At 46.3% G+C, this 22044-nt stretch overlaps 1 protein-coding gene across 2 annotated transcripts in view; it reads left to right on the top strand.

The window, feature by feature from the left end:
- Window positions 1–22044, top strand: part of USP24 (ubiquitin specific peptidase 24) — a 1409949-nt gene that overhangs the window by 1183787 nt on the left and 204118 nt on the right. For both annotated transcript variants that reach the window (XM_069232604.1, XM_069232603.1), the window contains exon 57: window positions 559–651. In XM_069232604.1, coding sequence (XP_069088705.1) covers window positions 559–651 — 93 coding nt within the window. The remainder of the gene's footprint in view (window positions 1–558; window positions 652–22044) is intronic.

Below are 22044 nucleotides of genomic sequence, written 5' to 3' on the forward strand. Positions count from 1 at the left end.
AACTATGGTTTTGACATGTTTAAATAAAAGTTCTTACAAAAATAAATATCAAGTGAAAAATACAAATTTATTTTACCAATGGACAGGCAGGGTGTTTATAAGTGTATCATATATAGAGGGACCAGGCTGCAGTATAAACACTTGATATACTTTGTGATGCATATAAATGAGACAAACTATGTCCAGGGATCCAGAGAGTTGGCAATACTAGATTGGATCGCCAACAGTAACCTTAGCGTGCACAGGTTAAAGAGCCCAGCACCTGCTCTACTGTTTGAACACCTGATTTTATCATTGCGGAATAAATGTTATAAGTGGACTAACAGTGGTTGGGGGAATGTGGTGATACATTTACATAGACTGTCTCCATTTCTGAAAGGTAACACTATGTCCCTTTTTTTTGCATTTTGGAATTATTGAAGACCATCATAGCCAGAATAAATAGTCAAGCTCAGAAAACCATTGAAACAGTTCTAATTTCATTTTTCTTAGTAACTTGCAAAATGTGCAGTCGTAATTATTAAAGTGCCATTCTTAAAGAAAACTTTTTTTTTTCAGCAGGGTGTGAGAGCCAGTGATCTTCTACTCAAACATTCTGCCGTCAGGCACATGATAAGCTTCCTACTTGGTCCCAACTGGCAAAACAACCAGGTATGGTGTTCTACTGAGATCTTACCACATCTTAGAATAGTATCACCTATGATATAGTTCTTTAAAAAAATCGATGATTTGATGCGGTGTTTGTTTTAATATCTGCAAGTCTCACTTGTGAGTTGTTGACCATCAGTATGGATGTTGGATACAATGCCCGATGAAATGTAGCATTTTACGTTGTCTTGTTCCTCAACATCTTTGCTGTCTATAGCTCATCTTGTTAAAATTGTCTAGTTGTCTGAAACCTTTCTGAGTGTGGTCAGGCACCTCTGCAAGAGCTGTGATTCTCTGTACTTCGCAGCACCATGTTGATCGACATATTGCCTTGGCCTCATGGTATGTAAATCTTGCCATAGTGTGCTACTACTGTGCCTCTGCAGGCTGCTTATTGTAGATCAGGATCTGCGCTTAGAGCACAAGGATGATACCCCAGGGGATTAAAATTAATCTGTTGTTTTAAATATGTTATTGTGCATCACACAAATTTCTCCTGTTATAAAGGCACAGATCATCCAATAGATGCACACCTAAACCTTAGTAGACATATTTTAATTTGTTTAAATGCATCATTGTAGTTCTAATGTGGTGACACAGTACTGTCAGAACAACTCCTAACTATGCTGCCATTTTTGTATATATAGAGTACTACTTTGTTTGAAATTGCCCTTTCTGCAGGGTTACTTTTTGTGTTTCTTCTCCTATTTTTGTGACTCTCTTTTTGTTTGCTTTGGGATTCTGGGTACTTTACCACTGCTAATCAGTGCTAAAGTGCATGTGCTCTCTTCCCTAGAACGTGTTGTAATTGGCTTACACCTGTTTGGCTTATTTACTTTTCCTGGAAGTCCCTTTTGAACTGGTATACCATATACCCAGGGCCTGTCAAATAAATGCTACTAATGGGCCTCCAACTCTTTTTACGCCAACCCCAGAAGTAGCGGTTTGAAACTTGTCACAGGCCTGCCACTGCAGTGCCTGAGTGTGGATGTGCTGCCACATTGATTTGGCAAATCAAACTACTTGTCAAGGCCTAAACTCCCTTTTTACTACACCTAAGTCACCTCTAAGGTAGACCCTAGATAGCCCCATGGACTATTATGTATGTAAAACATATATATTTTTATGTTAAATGTCCTAGTAGTGACAAACATCCTATTTTGTTTTTCAGTGCTTTGAGTAATGCTCCGTTCATAGGTTTGCATTGGGAATTCCCTTATATATGTCTTAGTGGCAATTTGTGATCTTTAAGGAGTAGCATGGGCATGTTTAGTAAGTTTGGAATGGTAGTGAGAAATCCTGCTTACTGGGTTAGGTGGATTTTATATTACTATTTTATCAATTCCACTTTTACAAAGTGGGCATTTCTCTTTGGTTATAACTGTAGTGCTTTGCAGCCTGACTCCAGTCCACGTCCGGGGCTGAGTGACAGCCTCACTTGATGCATACTTTTCAGACATCCATCACTCAGGAGGGGCTGAGTGTGACAGAAAAGGCATCTGCATACTGATAGTCTTCCTGGGCTGGGTAGCAAGAGGGCCATTCACACCTTTACCTGTGAATAGGCTGTCTCCTGCTCTTACACAAAGGGCAGCTGCTTGGAGACAAGGCTGGGTTGAAAGGGTGTCGTACTTCCCTTGAAAGGGTCCCTTTGAAGATACTCTCTGAAAAAAGGCATTTTGAGTATAAGTACAGGGGCTCTGACCCCATGATTCTTAGAGCACTTTTTGAACTGGGACTGAACATCTGTCTAAGGGGCTGCTGGACTGCGCAAAGGACTCATCTGGACTGCTCTTCTGCGATTGCCCTTCTACTTGCTGCTAGGTTGCATAAAGGACTCCCTGGATAGCTTTTCTGCTTGTTGCCCTGCTGCCAGCTGTTCCCTGCTGCCAGCTGTTCCCTGGCTCTGTCTACCAAAGCACTGCAGTGCTGCCAGGGAAGATCACTATCTGGACTATTGGAGGTTGTGCTGGTCTACCTGCCTGCTGCTCACTGCATGTGCTGCCCCTTATACCCTACCTCCAAGCATTCTCCTAGGGTGGGTTGGTTCGTACTGGGTCTGCCAAATCAGCTTTTGACTGACCCTGCTGTGGGTGCCTACTTGCAGTTTGTCGTACTGCTTTAGCCGCCCCTGCATTACTTCTGAGGAGAACATGCTGGATTATTAGTAGGTGCTGTGGAGAAGCGAATGTGGCGATTGTGCTCCCGTTGCTCTGGCTGTGTGTCTGACCCCTCACTGACTGGTGCCTAGCCGGTTGGAACCTCTAGTTACTTACTAACGCAGTCTTGCTCTTTCTTCCCCATAAAAGAAAAGAAAAGAGGAGATGTGACCAACATCTCTGAACTCCTGGCCACCAAGAAAGAGTATCAGCTGATTGCCCTCCTCCTGTCTGCCGTACCTCGAGAATCTGTCAGTGAGGAGGTGTGCCAAGAGCAGAGCCACACCAAAGGGAATCTCCCCCATGGCCACGTGCAGTTGATTATTGTGCCCTGCGGCCCGTGTGGATTGACACAGAGGGATCAACTGAGACCCCCATGAGTAAGCTGTTGGCTGGCTTCTCTCGCAGCCATGCGCAAACTGCCCTCATGTTGGCCTAGGCGGCCCTGACATTACTGCACGGTGCTCTTCACTGCGATGGGGGACACCTATTTCTTCTACAAAACCCACCCCCAGGACTGGTGGATCCCTATGCTGCAGGTCAGATCATGGGCTGTCCTGGTGCCAAGTTCTGACGGGGATTGTACGTTATACTACTGTGAAGCCCCTAATAAGTATGTATGCACTTTGTCTGCATTCAGTCCCGAGGGACTTATCTTTCAACCAGGCTCGCTAAGATTATCATAGCTCCATTAAGAGGAGTGCAGGGATTCTTGTGAGGTTCTTGTTCTGACAGGCTTATAATGACTTTTTGTGATTTAGGTGCTACAGTGATGCTTCGTGATTGATGTACTCTTTAGCTGATCTGCTACATCTCACTCCATGATATAATTTGTTTCTGATGTTTGCATGGTATTCTGAGGTATGCACAGTAATGGTGACCTTTGTGCTTTTATGTCATAACCTGTTGCATTTTATGCCTTTAGTCTTTACTGATAGCATAATGTATGTAGTTTTGATGCTTTCTCTGTCAGGAAGACGAGTACTATTTCAGTGACTACCTAATCTGCACAGTCTTTATGGTTCATGTTATTTTGGTGTACGTGCTATGTACAATATACTAAATATTTTTATATAACTCTGTGTGTAGTCTCATTTGTGGTGTATTTAATATGTTACTGGTGTGAGTGTGTTGTGCAAGCGCTTCACACATTGCCTGTGGGGATAAGCCTGACTGCTCTGTGCCAGGCGACCGGGGATGAGGATAGGTTATCTTTGGTGTGTAACTTATTTGCCCTGACTAGAATGGTGGGTTCAGCTTTGAGGAAGCGTATACCCTAGTCAACCAGAAACCCCATTTCCATTATCCTTAGTTCAACATCTTCAGAATGTGACATCTGAAAATGGTTTATGGTCCCATCACATGTGCTTTAGCAGCCTCATTGTGTTTCACCTAAGCCTGAACACCACAATGTTGGATGTAAAGCAGTCTCCTTTCTTGCTTATCCTGGGTTTTAAACAATCATGCATTGTTAGTCAGAAGAACCAAACCCTAACCAAATCCTTCTCTGCACATGTGGACTGTAAAAAAAATGCCTCTTTTTGCATGCTGACCCCCACATTTTTGGACTGTTGCTGCTTGTTTTTAGACTCTGAGGGTGCATTGTGGCCTGCTAACCAGACCTCAAGGCCAGCTTTGTAACCCCTTGCAAAGTGTATGTTCAATTGGCCGCCCCAGTTGTTAGAGACTGACTTATTTATAAGTCACTAATATAAGGCCCCCAGGGCATGTAAGGCATATTGTCCTTCCAGGGCAACAGCATTGATTGTGCCACCCTGGGTGTTACAGGATATAAAATGTCTCCCAGCCTGCAACTGCAGACTGGTAGGGCAGTGGTAACAGTTAGACTTTGGCATTTAAACCAATGGCAAAGCCCCCACTTCCCTTAACAATATATGTATGTCTCCCCTGAGGAAGGCCAATCGAGCCCCAGTGCAGGGGATATGTATTATATAAATATGTCATTATGGCAACACTTCCAAATTGTTGTTTTCCTGTGGGATAGTTAATAGCCCCATTGCCTAACACAGGGTTACTGGCTGACCATTCACCCCAGCTAACGTCTGAATGGGATTACTGAGATGGCTACTGTAAGGTATCAAATTAATTGTGAGCCAACTTGATGCCCAAGTCAAATTTAGTGGTACTATTTTAGAAATACAACTTTTGGAAAGTTTCCATTCTGTGTCCCATTGTTGAACCTTGCCCTTTTTGCAGGGTTATCCCCAAACTGTTTGCCTCTTACCTCCAATTTGTCAGAACTGCCTTTGTTGGCTTTTGGCCATTCCATGGTCTGTGTGTGCCATGTTGAACTGCCATGTCGACCTGGCAAGTGCACCCACTTGCCAGGCCCAAATCTTCCCTTTTAGTACATGTAAGGCACCCAACCCTATGGGTGGCCCAAGGAAGCCCCATGGGCAGGATGCAGTGTATTTAAAAGGTAGGACATGTACCAGTGTGTTTTACATGTCCTCAAATACTGGTAATTTGGGTTTTCAGTATTGCAAGGCCTATCTCTTCCATAGATTAACATGGGGCTTGCCTTGAAGTATCCCTTAAGTGTAATTTCCCATTGGAAGCAGATAGAGAAATGGAGCTTGGGGTATCTGGCCTTACAATTTAAAAATACATCTTTTGGTGAAGTTGTATTTTAAATTGTAAGTTTGAAAATGCCACTTTTAGAAAGTGGGCATTTTCCTGCTTAACTGTTTGGCGCCTCTACTTGGCTGCTGAATACATGTTTGGGTCAGACTGACAATTGGGCTGTTTGTGAATTCACTCTAGACAGTCACACAAAAGGAGCTGAGGTGTGTTGTACATATCCTGATGGGTGTTCCTTGGCTAGAGTGGAGGAAGACGCTGGCACTTGCACTTGAATAGGGCTGTGTCTGTCCTTACACAAGCAGTCTCCAACCACCTGGAGTGTGGCTGGGTCCAGGACAGGGAGAGGCAGGGTCTTCTGCACTACAAAAACTTTCCTTTGAAGTTTGCCTACTTCAAAGGAAGAAATGAGTATAAGTATTGGACTGCTGACCCCACAACTTAAAAACACTTCTGGACTGAGGGCATGCTGCCAGGGAGATGAGCTGGATGCTTGAGAAGGACCTGCCACTCTGCCTGTTGCTTTGCTGTGCTGGCATGCTGCTGCTGCTTCTTCTTCTGTGGGACTGAAAGGACTGAGCTTTACTTTCTACATCCTGCTTTCCAAGGTCCTCCACAGGCTTGAACTGAGCTTGCCTCCTGTTGTGAAGTCTCAGGGACATCAAAGACTTCATCTGCCAGTGCCTGGGCTCTTCTGCTGAGAGTCCTAACTTTCCAAGTTGTGCCAAATCCAGGGCCTTGCAAGTGGAAGCTGGTGACCTGAAGAAACATTCATGCACTGCATCCATTGTGGCAGAAAAAGTGACGCAGCGCTGGCAAAATCACCTGCTTCAGCTCAGATCCATTGTTGCTGTGCGTCAGGATCTTCAATGCATCGTTCCTGGGTGTCATCAGTGCAAGGAACCGAGGCTGCATGGCTGGAAAGCGATGCATCATTGTCCTGCGGAGAAAGAATTGACACATCGCCTAGCGGTGGGGAAAGAATTGATGCACTGCCTCACTTGCAAATGAGGAATCAACACATTGCTTGCTTCTGTAATGCATTATCTCTCCTGCAGCTTTATGTTTGACACATACCAGGTACTTTGTGCTAAAACAATGCATCCATTGAATCCTATGGACTAAGACTCTTAACTTAAAAAATGTATATAATTTCTTGTGTATGTGGGATTGTGTCGTTTTGGTCTTTTTTCACTCAGATAAATGTGTGTGTACACATACAAATACTTTACACATTGCCTCTGAGATAAGCCTCACTGCTCGTACAAAGGCGGTTAGCAGGGGTTATCTTAGGTGTGTGGCTCCCTGACTGAGTGAGGGTCCCTACTTGGACAGGATGTAAGCTGACTGCCAACTAGAGACCCCAATTCTAACACACAGTTTTTCCAGTGGCCTCACACGGTCACTGGCCACCAGACAGTTTTCTGCCCTACTGACTCCCAGAGTTAAGAAAAATAGCAGCCTGCAACAGGGCGCAGTATTACCTCCCTTTCACAGGAAGCCACTCTGGGTGTTGGCCCAAAAGGCGAGCTTGACAGGCTAAGCCGCCATTGGTGGGGGAATGATAGTCACACTCTTGAGTGGCTGCCATTTTTTCAGGTAGCTGGGGTGGCGGCTGGAACAGAGGAGACCAGTGCATAAAACAGCTTCCCTTTGGGCATGTAGCTCACAGGTAGCCACATCTTTAGGGTGGGCTACCAAGGTGCTAACATCAGGAGAAAGGTCCCAACATCTTGAGAGTGGGCACAATAATGCACTCTTGGATGTGCAAGATCCCACACACAGCCGTTAAGTCGTCACCAAGAAGTAGAGGACCTGGTAGGCCATTGGCTACTGACCACATCATCACCCGATGGCCCTTTTTGGGAATAACGATGGCACCCTGAACCTCAGACCACGCCATAACTGGAAAGAGGACGAAGAAGGACTGTCCTGCTGACCCCAGGACTTGGCAAAGAGAGGCTGCGTAGTCTTCTGGACTGTACCTGCCACACCTTCGGCCAGCAAAGAGAGGACTGTGGTTGTGGCTTTTGTCATCTGGAAAGGTTGTTTCCTTGACCAAAGAAAGGACTCGAAGGCACAGTCAACTGACCCTCTGGAACCAGGACCAACTAAGCTGAAGTAGCCCAACTTGGCAAGTCAATAGCTGCTTCAGGAGAATCACTGCTGACTGGCGCTGGGCACCCAAGAGACTGACTCTCCATGGCCAAAAGTTGCACCTGAGTCAGCTGGACCCAGGAGTGTTGTCTGAGTCCACCAAAGGCTATTACTGGGGCTGCTGTTGACGGAGACCGTAGCCCTGCCGCAGCTGGCCTTCTACTGTTTCAAAGAGAACTTCGGGGGGGGGGGACTCCAACCTTTGTAGCCATGAACCAAGGAATAACCACAAAGTTACCACATTCGACGGCACAGAACCCTGAGCATCCTCAAGCATATTCCATCTACCATCTCCTGCCTCTGCAGAATCAGAATCACTCCATTGAAGTCTGACGGTTGTGCTGTAAAGTTTGTAACTGGACTGGAAAATGCTTTACATGCAGGGTAACAGTCCAGATTCTCCATACTGACCCCAAGGCCTTCTCACTGTTGGATTTGGTCACCCAAGCCTTGCTGAAGTAGTCAAACTCAACTCTTACAAACTTTTCAAAAGCTTATAAACTTTACAGTTACCAGTGCTTGTGTGAGGTTAAACTGAGATTTAAGTTTTCTTTAAATGCTGTATCTCTGTAACCCTCTGGTGGATTTCATCATTTTACTCTAAAAATTCATAAAAATATAGTCTATTTTTATAAAATGGTGGTAGATTTCTTTGGTGTCGTGTGGCTTTCTTATTTCGTCGTTTGGTACTGTTAAATGCTTTACGCTAGTTCCTTTGTTTAAGCCTTGCTGCTTAAATCCATAGCTCCACAGGGCTGAGCTTAAGGTTTTACAAATGAGCATGACTGGACCCATGTTTTATTTTTTTTTCACGAGTGCATTACACGGTATGGGTGCACAGTCCTGCCATATAATGCATTCAAATCCTCACATGAACACACTAACACCTCACAATCTCACCACATAGAACTTATCCGATTGCATCACTGACCAGGAAAATAATATAAGATTGGTTCTTCATACAATATAGTCTGCTAGGTGTTAATATATCACCTTGGAGGACAAAGTGCAAGTCTTCAAACTCACAAGGATCTTTAGTCCAGAGATGTTTCCTAATCTGTGGGTAAGATTTGATTTGGCTATCATTTCCTGTATATTTGATCATCTTTGATCCAGTTGAGTGAACCCGGGCATTCTCTTCAGTTAGCTTGCACACACTATCAATACCTTAAACATTTGACCAACAGGCCGGCAGGCATCATTTTTTTTTTTTTTTTTATCTTCCTTTTCAAAATCTTTACAACCAATACTCACAAAAATAATGCTGGAAGCAACAAGGTAACCAACTCCAAGGCTCACGGTTCTACTATTTCAAACTGTTCATGAGCTTGCTACAGTACCTGTGCTGCTGTTGAGGCAAATCTTTATTATTGCAATGCACTATAAGCAGGATTGAACGATTCATCACTTGCAGGTCGCTCCAAAAATAGTTGAATCACTGTGAATGACACATTTAGCACGCAGGATTTGCCAACTTCACTGGCTACTCCTACAATCAACTTTAAACGTCTGAGTTTGGCTCATGGCGGTTCAAGGGACTGCAGCTGCGCATTTGACGGATAGCCTCCAAATGTATTGACCAATTTATGCACCAGACAAAAATGTCTGTTATATTTGGTGACAGATTAAGTAAGAACAGGTGAAAAACTTAATAGCTTCCATCGCACAAATATTTGGACCTGCTTACCTGATTTCCTTCTAACAATTAGACATGTCCTTGCATTTTTCAGAGATGTTAAGACATTACTTGGTTTAGTATAGGGTTTTCGGTCTGTCACTTCAGAGCTTGTAGTGAATGTTGTACTTAACAAATGTTTTTGAAGATTTTATTTTTCTCTTGCCTGTCGCTGGGCTGGTTGACTCGTTCCCTAGAAAAGACATTGGGAGTTATTGATTTATCCTGATCTTTTTGTCCTCTTTGAGTCTCCTTTTTAAAAATAAGTGTTTTTTTATTATTTCCAACAGTAACAGGTTTGATTATAGTTCCTCAGCTGGACTTCTAGCTGCAGATTCCTCACCTTTGAATTCTCCCCAGGTGTCAGAGGGGATCCAGAAGATTTTTTGTGAACAGTACCCCTGCCTGCCGGTAGGTGGCATCGATCAGTTCCACATTTGTCATCATCCATGCCAGAAATTATGTCACAGTACCTATATAGGCATCACCCGGGTGCGCCAATGTCAATTCTTTTCTTTCTGCACCAGCCACCGCTGATCTGAGAGAAGAGCTACCCCTCAGTCATTTATTTTTTTTACTTGCCTTTTTTGACGTTTTGTCAAATAATTTTGAGGTTTACCTCCTGGTGTGTTTAGGATGTCGTCATGCAAGACAGATTATAAGCTCTGCAGAGCTTGTCACTGGCCGATGTTGGTGACAGATCGGTACCTGTAGTGTTTGGAGCGCAACCACAACTCAAAGTCGTGCTCCAAGTGCCGGGCCATGCATCTGAAGGCTTTAAGGGAGTGGCCCTCCAAATCTGGTGGTGGCCCAGGGCGTGACTCAGTGCATCTTGAGGTCCAGGTCGTGTGGAAGGTGCTGGGACTGGAGCCTGAAGTTGTCGTCATCCCACTCCAAGTCCTTGGGACGATCGGGTACATCGAAGCACAAGAAGAAAAGTAAGAACTCGAAGCAGTCTTCGACTTCCTTTTGGAGCGTCGGCATTCTAGGCCTCGTTCTTCGGAACCTGCGCCTCGGAACTTGCACCTGGGTCTCCTCCATGCCTTCCTAATTTTCTGGGAGCTAGAGTGACCCCTGCCCAACTAAAGGAATTCTGTGAGGCCATACGCCTCATCTTTAGGCAGTCTGACCCTGTCAGGTTCAGCCCCAGCGGCTTCGGCTTCAGTGCCAGTGGGCCCCCAGGGGTCCAGTCCTGAGTCCCGACAGGTGCAGGTTGTACCATCTGAACCTTCCCCGGCACCAGTCCTAATGCCGATGCTCCTGGTGCCCACCGTCAGTGTCATCCCTGACGCCCAACAGGAAGCCAGATGGGCATCACCCGACTTGAGCACCAGCCTGAGCCTTATTCCCTTTGTTTAGACTGCAAGGAAGTCTTGGAGGACTCGCTGGATCCTTTAGAATGCCAGCCTCGCGAAGAGCACTCAATCTCTTCTTTAAGAAGGAGAATTCAAAATGCTCAGATTGGCTCAGGTCTTTTCTGCTTTGGACCCAGGAGACTGGATAGTAGCGTTGGACTTGCAGGACAATTATCTCCATCCTGCCTGCCCACAGACATTACCTGAGGTTCATAGTAGGCCACAAGCACTTTCAGCTCACCATGCTTCCCTTTGGCATTACCAGCACCCATTGGGTATTCACGAAGGTGATGGTGGTGGTTGCAGCTCATCTGCGGACAGGGGTGTGGAATTTATTAAAATATCTACTTGTCCAGGGGACGGGTTGCTTCTCAAATCTACTTGTCCTGTAAAAAGATCTACTTGTCCCTTTGGTGCCATGAAGTGTGGCGACAAATTATGGCAGCAATTAATAGCCTCTCTGATTATGCCAGGGCTACTACCATAGTAGGGCTTGAATACTTGGAATTTCAATCCCTACTGTAGCAATTTCCTTATTTTGCCACTTTTCTGCAGATCTGCATACTGGGGCTGGAGGAAGCAGTAAGCAATAGTTCCAGGGCTGGAATGCCTTTGAGTCTGCAAACCTACTAACCTGCATGTTTTAAAGATTTTTACCAGCTTCTCTCTAATATTTTCCCATAATAAGAAAGGTTGGACATTTACTCCTGACAATGGCAGAATTAGAACTTCTTCCAGGGTTGGGAAGAAAGTGGCTGGAGGGAAAATGAACTTGCAAATGCTCAATAGATTTTCACATGAGCAAATCTACACATCGTATTTACCCATGCTAAAATACAGTTCACAAATATTTTATTGGGGTAAGACATATACCATGGTGCACTTTTGTGACTTTCTTTAAGAATTTGGGGCCACATTTAGGTAGGTTCAGATTTGTGACCTGCAAATTGCGAGTCGCAAATCCAAATGTAGGATGGTGTCCTTGACACCATCTGTGATTCGCAAGGGCTTCGCAAATGCCCACCTCATGAATAATCATGAGGTGGGTTGCAATTTGCGACCCCCGCGCGAATGGTGGCCTCCTGGAGACAGCAGACCACCATGTCTGTGACTGCTTTTCAATAAAGCAGTTTTTTTGGTTTGTTTTTGTAATGCAGCCCGTTTTCCTTAAAGGAAAACGAGATGCATAACAAAAACGAAAAATGAAACGTTTTCGTTTCATTTTTTCAGAGCAAGCAGTGGTCCGGCCTGCTCTGAAAAAATGTTTACAGTGACATTCACAATGGGGAAGGGGTCCCATGGGGATTCCTTCCCTTTTGCGAAAGTGTTAGCACCCATTTGAAATGGGTGCAAACTGCGATTGGTTTGCGCCCACGTTCGCGGTCACAAAACAATCCTACATTGCACTGCGAGTTGCAATTAGGAAGGGAACACCCCTTACTAATTGCGAGTCGCAAACCCGTTTTGTGATTCGGTAACCAGGTTACTGAATCGCAAAACTGGATTTGTGCATCGCAATGTGCTTTTTGCATGTCGCAAACAGCGAAAGTCGCTGTTTGCGACATGCAAAAAGCTACCTACATGTGGGTCTTGGTCCCTAATTAGGTCTGGTGTTAACAAAGACATTTTGTTTTTATTAAACTTCTATTTCTCTCTCTTTCGGCTGGCTTTACTGTGAGTGATCGCATTCTGCTCTTCCACAAGGAGCATATTGCCACACAAAGTAGTTTTGTTCAGTGTCGGGAACTACAGTGGCAATCAGTGACGTAACGAAACTGGAGGGTGCCCCTTTGCAAAGAACACGGAGGAGTCCCCTCTACAGACTCACTCAGGGCAGGTGCTGTGCTGGAGGGGCCCCCTGGAGGGCGGCTGCAGGGCCTTTGTTATGCCGCTGGTGGCAACGTGTGCTTTAAGAGTTCAAAAACTTTTTGGGGGGGTTTTGCCAATGTTTGTTACAATGTTGAGTGCCTGGTAGCTCCCACAACAATAAAGTGTTACAAAAGCCATGTCAAAACAAGACACGCATTGATGAAACTAAAAGACTTATAAAAATATGTCAGATCAGTTGGCTTTGTCAGTGTATGTTTATTTTCATGCTTCCCATAATCGTGTTGAAAATGGTTACACTGATTGTCCATTAGAAAAATATTTTTGGGAAATATTAGCATGCATCAACACATTTTACTAAATGACACTTCATTTGCATATAATCAGAGAGCATTCTGGGAGCATTATACTTGGCCTCTTAGCCTAAACTTTTCAAACATGTGTGTGTACACGTTTTTTTTTTTTTGTACTGGAACCAACGTCAGTAGTGAAGTGTGACCTCAAAACATTTATTTACAGCACTCACCCTAATAATGGAGGCTTTTAAATAATGAACCATAAATGCAAGTTCGAACAGCATTATCTTTTGGAAACACATTACCTCAACTGCAGAGAATTCCACTCTCTGTAAACAGGCAGCCAAAGGGTTTGTGCTGCAGGGGGTTGGGCCTACTTGTCCCAAGGACGAAGTAAACATAAAATCTTCTTGCCCTTGACCCCAAACAAGATGTCCCGGGCGTCGGGCGATAGGAATTCCACATCCCTGTGCGGAGATCAGTGATGTCAGTCTTCTCCTGTCTAGACGACTGGCTTATTAAAGGCGGGCTCATCCCAGACTGTCGTCTCCCACCTCCAGACTACAGAGAACGTACTGCTTTTGCTGGGGTTCACTATAAACATATTGAAGTCACACCTGATTACCCCTCAGACACTCCCTTTCATTGGAGCTGTTATGGACATGGTGCAGTTTCAGGCTTATCCTCCTGAGCAGCAAGTCCAGGATATTCAGGCTATGATATCGATGTTTCAGCCTCTACCCTGGATTTCGGCAAGACTGACTCTGAGGCTGTGGCCTCCTGCATTCTGCTGGTGACTCCTGCCAGATGGCATATGCAGGCTCTTCCGTGGGACCTGAAGTTCCAGTGGGCTTAGCATCAGTGGAATCTATTCAACATGGTCCAGTTCTCAGAGGGAACTGCACAAGATCCGCAGTGGTGGTTAATGAACCATGATTGGATCATAGGCAGATCCCTCTCCCTTCCCCAACCAGATCTGACAGTAGTGATAGATACGTCACTCCTGAGATGGGGTGGCCATCTGGAAGAGGTAGAGCTCAGAAAACCCTGGTCTCTGGGGGAAACCAGACTCCACACCAATCTGTTTGGACCTCTGGGCTATCTGACTGGCATTGAAAGACTTTCTCTCCTCCATCAAGGGAGGGCTTGTGCGGGTGTTCACGGTCAACAGCACCATCATGTGGTACTACAACAAACAGAGTGGAGTGGGGTTGTGGACTCTGTCGAGTTGGCATGCGCCTCTGGACATGGCTGGAACAACAGGACATAACCCTGGTGATTAAGCACCTGCTGGGCTCTCAACGCCAGAGCAGTCGAACTCAGCCATACATGCCCAGCGGATGACGATGCCTCTCCCTCGAAGGTGTCTTAAGATCTTTTTAAAAAATGGAGAGAGCCTTGGTTAGATCTGTTCCCCTCCACCGAGAATGCACAATGTCAGCAGTTTTGCACACTGTAGTTTTCATGGAGGCTCTCGCTCTGGGACGCTCTTCATCTCGATTAGAACTCAGGCCTCCTGTTCGCCTTTCCACCCATACCACTCCTGCCCAGAGTTCTTAAGTAGATCAGGAACGACCAAGCCCAAGTAAGCCTTGGGGCTTCGGATTGGGCACAAAGAGTCTGGTATCCCACGCTGCTGAAAATGGCCATCAGTTCTACGACCAGACTGCCCCTTTGGGATGATCTTCTGTCACAGCAGCAGGGGAGGGTTCTGCACTAGAATCAGTCCACTCTTCACCTTCTTGTGTGGAGATTGAGCAGTGCCAGTTGACACCTTTTGACTTTCCTCCCATAGTCTGTAAGGTCATTTTGGCAGCCTGGCTTCCCTCCACCAAAATGCCATATGACTGTTGTTGAAAGAAATTTGTGGCATGCTGCACAGATAAGTCTGTTGATCCCCTTTCTGCCCCTTTCTCTGAGATTTTACTTTTCATTCATTCCATTGCCCAACAGGTCTCTGGTTTGGGCACTCTTAAGGGCTATATATCTGCCATTTCTGCTTCCTTGCGGTTGCCTGATCAACCATCCTCGTTTAAGTCCCCTATTTTGCATAGGTTCCTCAAAGGATTTAATGATCTCTTCCCATATTTCATTATTCACCAGTGGGATCTTAATTTGGTTTTGAACTTTTTGGTTTTGATTCTTTTTGAGCCTCTGCACAATTGTCCCCTCCGGCTTCTCACTTTGAAAACAGCCTTCCTTGTAGCAGTTACATCTGCCCACAGTGAGTGAGCTGCAGGCCTTATCATCTAAACCGCCCTACCTCTCTGTAGGAAGGTGGCCCTCTATATGGTGTTCTGAAAAGAAGTGCACCATGTACAGTGTACAGTGGATCTCCAATTGGGTTGCAGAGGCAAAAGTAGATAGGACTAATACACTTTTGTGGTAGTGTGAACAAGCAGTTAGGCTTATCAGAGGGTAGTGCTAAGCATTTGTTGTACTCACATAGGCAATAAATGAGGCACACTCAAAGAATAAATCTGAGACCAATTTAACCAAAATAACACTTCATTTTTTATATATATATATATATATATATATATATATATATATATATATATATATATATATATATATACTTTAAACCCAAGAACTTCCACATAAGGTAATTAGGTTTTTAAGCATAAATACTTTTCACTTGCAAAAATATACACTTAGAGCAGTTGCCGAGTTCTCCAATGTTAGCCTATGGATGGAAAACACATTCAGCAAACAAGCACTTTTCGACAACTCACGGGACCAATCCTTTAGTCTTAAGGTGAGAACTGGGCAAGGGTCATGGCCACAGGTCACTCTGAGTAGCACAGGGGCAGCCAGTTGCAGAGGTGTAGTATGGCGTCGGGTGCCCAATGTATTTCATTGGGGATTGGCCCCTGTGGATTTTGGCTGCAGGCTCTGTCTAGTGGGGCAGTCAGGGACAACCAACAGGTAAGTTACAAACGTGGGGTGCTCAGGGACGTAGGTGCATCTTTGGTCCTCTTCACCATGGCCCAGGGGCGACAGATGCAGGGGTGTCCTTTGGCATTGTGTTTCCTTGTCCAGGAGCACTCACGGTACGGGGATCTTGTGGTCTGAGACTGCTGGTGTCGTCGTAGGGTCCAGGAGGGGTGAAATCAGTGTACTCGAGCTCAGGAGAGCTGGGGGACGTCCTTGACACCGGTTCACTTCAACTTGGGCCGGCAGCAATAGGTGCAGTGGTTGCATTAGGTGTCCGGTTTCTCTCACCTCAGAGGCCATGGAAGAGGGGGTCTGTGTGAAAAGGCTGATGGTGACTTCAGGGAGACTATGAGGGGAGAAACTACAATATACTCGGACTCTGGACAGCTGGGGAGGACTTTTCTGGCACCGAAGGTCCAATCCCATTTGGGTCGGTGACGGAGGGAGCAGTGGTGACCTCATGTGTTGGGTCCTTTCCTTAGAGATGGTTGGAGAACAGGTCAACTGCTCCCAGGAGACTTGAGTCTTTGTTGAAGGCAGGCAGTCCTCCCAGGTTTCTGGAGGTTCAGCTGCAGGACGAGGTGTCTTCTTGTGCAGAATCCATCGAGGAGTGCAGACAGGCTGGCAGAGTTGGTACCAGGTCTAAACTAGCCTTGCCTACCAGATATATATATACACGCATGGCTACCCAACAGACTTCCCTGCGCTAGTAACATACTGGCAGATCAGTTAAACAATGTCAAGAACTGATACTAGAATTTATACATTTTCAGTTTCTGCCTAAAGTTTCATTCTGAGTTTTCCAGTCTCAGCTTTCTTAGGAGGGTGTTCCAAAGTTTAGGGGCCAGGAAAGCAAAATAACTTTCTCCCATTCTTAAATTTTTTAACCTAGGGACCTACAACAAATTAAGTCCCTCGGACCTCAGCGATCTTGTAGGCTTATAGGCCACCAACAGACGATGTATGAGTGTGGAGCCTTTATTGTTGATGGTTCGGTGCACCAAACAAAGAGTTTTGAACTGAATTATATTTTTTTTTTGGCAGCCAATGAAAGGTTCCTAGTGCTGCCCTCGCTGACTCATGTCTTTGGAGGTTACAGAGAGTGCATGCAGCAGCATTCTGTATAATCTGTAGTCTATTGCTCACATACTTAGAGCTACCTAGATATGAGTTCCGATGGTCAGGACATGAGTTAATAAAGTCCTGTACCACTTTTCTCTGGGAGTCGCCAGGAAGCCAGCTCAGAAGCTTCCTTAAGCTTCCAAGGAGTCTAAACAGAAGGCGGCCACTTTTTTTGCATTCGCCTCCAGTGTAATCCAAACTCCCAGGCTTTTAACTGTTGCAGAAGGCGTGTGGCGACAGCCCAGATTGTTTGGCCAATTAAGTTCTAAACACTGTGGAGGATTGGTGCCTTCCAGCATAAACTCTGTTTTGTCGCCATTAAGTTTTAGACTACTGGCTGACATCCGCTGAGTGACTTGGGTAAGACACACATTGAGTTGAATAGATGAATAGAGCTTCTGCTAGTATCTGCATTGAGCGAGATAATCATCTGCATGTCGTATGCATATGAAACTAAAGTAAATTCCTGGGCTTACACTATTTCAGCCAAAGGGTGGACATATATATTGTAGGAAAGTGCCCTTGTTGGCATGGGTAACCCCCACACGTTTTGCCTGACATTGATGCCAACTTGACTGAGAGTGTGCTGGGATCCTCCTAACCATGCCCCAGCACCAGTGTTCTTTCTCAAAACCTGTACCGTTGTTCCCATAATTGGCACGCCCCTGGCACCCAGTTAAGTCCTTTGTAAAAGGTACCAAGTGTACCAAGGGCCCTGTGGCCAGAAAAGGTCCCCCAGGGCTGTAGCATGTATTATGCCACCCTGGAGAACCCATACCAAGCCCTTGCACAGTGCTATTGCAGCTTGTGTGTGCTGGTGGGTAGAAAAAGGCAAAATCGACATGGCACCCCTCTCAGGGTGCCATGCCCACCAGCCACTGCCTGTGGCATAGGTAAGCCATCCCTCTAGCAGGCCTTACATCCCTAAGGCAGGGTGTGCTATACCACAGATGAGAACAAAGCTGCATGAGCAATATGCCCCTACAGTGTCTAAGTCAATTCTTAGACATTATAAGTGCAATGTGGCCATATTGAGTATATGGGCTGGGAGTTTGTCATTATGAACTCCACAGCTCCGTAATGGCTCCACTGATTACTGGGAAGTTTGGTATCAAACTTCTCAGCTCAATAAACCTACACTGATGCCAGTGTTGGATTTATTGAAGAATGCACAGAGAAAGCATCTTAGAGAATGCCCCCTGGATGTTAGCCAAACTGCAAGTGCAGGACTAACGAGTCTGTGCCAGCCTGCCACTTTCAGACGTGTTTCTGACCACATAGGGTGAGAGCCTTTGTGCTCTTGTTGGCCAGAAAGAAACCCTGCCCTGCGTGGAGTTGCTTCACACCTCCTCTCTGCAGGAACTGTAGCACCTGGTGGTGAGCCTCAAAGGCTCAGCCCTCTTGTTACAGTGCCTCAGGGCACTCGAGCTAGTGCTGATGCCCACCCCCAGGACAAAGCCCCACTTTTGGCGACAAGTCCAGTGGAAAATTTACGGAAAACAAGGAGGAGTGACCACTTCAGCTGGGACCACCCCTAAGGTGTCTAGAGCTGAAGTGACCCCCTCATTGCAAAATCCTCCGTCTTGGTTTGGATGAAAGGAACCCATAGTGTTAGGTCTGTGTCCCCCTCCCTGAAGAGAGTGGATACCGGAAGGGTGTAGTCACCCTCAGGGACAGTAGCCATTGGCTACTGGCCTCTGACCCTGTAACTGCCCTGTAAGGAGCCAAGGCCCTTATCTCCAATGATAGTGCTCACGTGATCTGGATCTTCCACAGAGGATTCAAGTTCCCCTGGGAATATTGAGGGCAGCCTCAATGAAGAGGAACTCCTTTTAGCGAGGATGGCCAAAAAGTTAGCTTTGGAGCAACAGCTCCTAGTTATAGAGAGGGAGAGAGCAGAAATGGGCTTAGCACCCATTAATGGTAGAAGCAACCTAAATAGGTTCAGAAAGCATTCTGATGTGCTAAAAATCCCCAAAGGGATTGTCTCTAGATATGAAGAAGGTGATGATATCACCAAATGGTTCACAGCTTTTGAGAGAGCTCATGCAACCAGAAAAGTAAACAGATCTCACAGGGGTGCTCTTCTTTGGGAAATGTTAACTGGAAAGTATAGGGATAGACTCCTCACACTATCTGGTAAAGATGCAGAATCCTATGACCTCATGAAGGCTACCCTGATTGAGGGCTTTGGACTCAACTGAGGAGTACAGGATTAGGTTCAGGGGGGCTCAGAAAACTTCGAGCCAGACCTGAGTTGATTTTGTAGACTACTCAGTGAAAACACTGGATGGTTGGGTAACTGCAAATGAAGTGCATGACTATGTTGGGCTTTATAATTTGTTTATGAAAGAACACTTTTTAAGTAACTGCTTCAGTGAAAAGTTGCATTAATATCTGGTAGACCTAGGTAGGTCCAATTTCTCCCCAAGAATTGGAAAAGAAGGCAGGCCACTGGGTCAAGAATAGGGTAACCAAAGCTTCCACTGGGGCTGGCCAAAAGAAAGGGGTTACAAAGCCTCCCCAGGAGAAAATGGGTGACACTAGAAACAAAGTAAAAGAGTCCTCTGTAGGCCCCCAAAAACCAGACCAGGTGGGTGGGCCCCAAGACACAACCCAAAACAAAGGTGGGTACCAGGGTAAGAACTGGGATGCCACTAAGGCATGGTGCCAAAACTGTAGAGAGACAGAGCACCACACCAAGGACACGTCTTGTCCCAAAAACAAACCCCCTAGCAAAATCCCAGGGGTGACCAGTGTAGCTATTGGGGATGACTTCTCAGATGAGGAGGTCTTCATAGCCTCCAACTGGAAAAAGGGCCCACAGGTGAGTTGGAGATTCCAGAGGGAAGTAGACACTTCCACCACCTACTGGTGAATAGAATCCCAGCCACTGCCGAGAGACACTTGTGCCAGTCACACTATTGTGCATGACAGGCTGGTGTTCTCAAACCAGTACATCCCAGGTGAGACTGCCAGAGTAAGAGTTAGCCCGGAATAGGTCACTGATGGGCCTGTGGCTTTTGTGCCCATAGAAGTGGGTGGGACTTCTAGCTGGAGAAGGGTGGTAGTCAGCTCTGACCTCCCCCTTGATTGTCTCCTTGGAAATGACTACCCAGAGGTTAGTCAGAGCCCAAGAGAGGAACTGGTCCAGTGCCAGTCCTCTGCCAAGAATTCTGGAGGTGCTGCCCCTGCAGTAACTGCAAGTAGGCCCCAAAAGAAAAAGAAAAGAAAACAGTGCAGGAAGGGTGGACAACCTTTAGCCAAGGCTCCAGCAAGCCAAGGGGATTCTGCTCCAGTGGGGGAGAACTCCAAAAGTGGCACTGGTAATTCCAACCTGACCCACAAGAAGTCCTGGCTAGTCAGGCAACTGTTAAACCTGAGTGGGTGGCTCCTCAGTTAACAGAAGAAAGAGTGGAAGAAGGGTGTTTACTACAAGATGTGGTAACCCCACACTCCAACACAGCAGACTGGAACCCTGAACCCAAAGAAGCCTGTAACTTAGCCCCTTTCCTTGTAGGTGAAGAGCTAAAGGTGTGGTTCTGGGCACTGACAGCTGTCAGTGGCCTCTGCTGGGTGTTAGCCTTTATGGCTGCACTGTCCTTGGCATGATGGTCTGACCCCATGCCAAATAGAAAGTTAGGCCCCTGACCCTGTTGGTCATGGTGGGGTTACTCCAGCTCTGGGTAACCTCTTTGGGTAAGCTAGGGGTGACCCTGGCTAAGATGAGATTTACAGAGGTGGATACCTCTAACCCCAAAATAGAGAGAATGGGTGAAGACGTTAAAGACACAGACAAGACGCAATTCAGACTAGGTCCTATCACTGTGGAAGTAGGTCAGTTCCCCAGAGGGAATGACCTGAACAGGAGGATGTAAGGCAGAGTAGGCCCTGCAACAAACCAGCCTATTTTCCCTACTTTTCCTCGCCTGACAGACTAGGAAGACCCTCCCAGCTTTGGCTGAGTCTCCTGGCATGGGGGCTGGGGGGGCTTGTGTAGGAAAATGGCTCCCTGTTGCAGTTACCCCCACTTTTTGCCTGATATTGATGCTGACTTGACTGAGAAGTGTGCTGGAACCCTGCTAACCTGGCCCCAGCACCAGTGTTCTTTCACTTAAAATGTACCATTGTTTCCACAATTGGCACACCCCTGGCACACAGATAAATCCCTTGTAAAAGGTACCAGTGGTAACAAGGGCCCTGTGACCATGGAAGGTCTTTAAGGGCTGCAGCATGTGCTGTGCCCCCCTTAGGGACCCCTCACGTAACACATGCACACTGCCATTGCAGATTGTGTGTTGGTGGGGAGAAAAAGGCAAAGTCGACATGGCATCCCCCTCAGGGTGCCATGCACACTAAATACTGCCTGTGACATAGCTAAGTCATCCCTCTAGTAGGCTTTATAGCCCTAAGGCAGGGTACACTATACCACAGGTGAGGGCATAGCTGCATGAGCAATATACCCCTACAGTATCTAAGTCTATTCTTAGACATTGTAATTACAGTGTGGCCATATTAAGTATATGGTCTGGGCGTTTGTCAAAAACGAACTCCACAGTTCCATAATGACTACACTGAATACTGGGAAGTTTGGTACCAAACTTCTCAGAACAATAAACTCACATTGATGCCAGTGTTGAATTTATTTAAAAAATGCATGCATCTTAGAGACGCGCCCCCTGTATTTTACCCAATCCTTCATTGCAGGACTGACTGGTCTGTGCCAGCCTGCTGCTGAGAGACGAGTTTATGACCCCATGGGGTGAGGGCCTTTTTTGCCCTCTGAGGCCAGAAACGAAGCTTGCTATGGGTGGAGGTGCTTCACACCTCCACTTCCCTGCAGGAACAGTAACACCTAGCAGCGAGCCTCAAAAGCTCAGGCTTCATGTTACAATGCCCCAGGGCACTCCAGCTAGTGGAGATGCCCGCCCCCTGGACACAGCCACCACTTTTGGCGGCAAGTCCAGGGGAGATCATGAGAAATATAAGGAGGAGTCACCCACCAGTCAGGACAGCTCCTAAGGTGTCCTGAGCTGAGGTGCCCCCTGCCTTTAGAAATCATCCATCTTGATTTTGGAGCATTCCCCCAATAGAAATAGGGATGTGCCTCCCTCCCCTCAGGGAGGAGGCACGAAGAGGGTGTAGCCACCCTCCAGGACAGTAGCCATTGGCTACTGGCCTCCTGACTTACACACCCCTAAATTCAGTATTGAGGGGTACCCCAGAACCCAGGAAATCAGATTCCTGCAACCTGAAACAAGAAGGAC

Source organism: Pleurodeles waltl, chromosome 4_2 (assembly GCF_031143425.1).
Source record: "Pleurodeles waltl isolate 20211129_DDA chromosome 4_2, aPleWal1.hap1.20221129, whole genome shotgun sequence".
Taxonomy (NCBI): Eukaryota; Metazoa; Chordata; class Amphibia; order Caudata; family Salamandridae; genus Pleurodeles; species Pleurodeles waltl.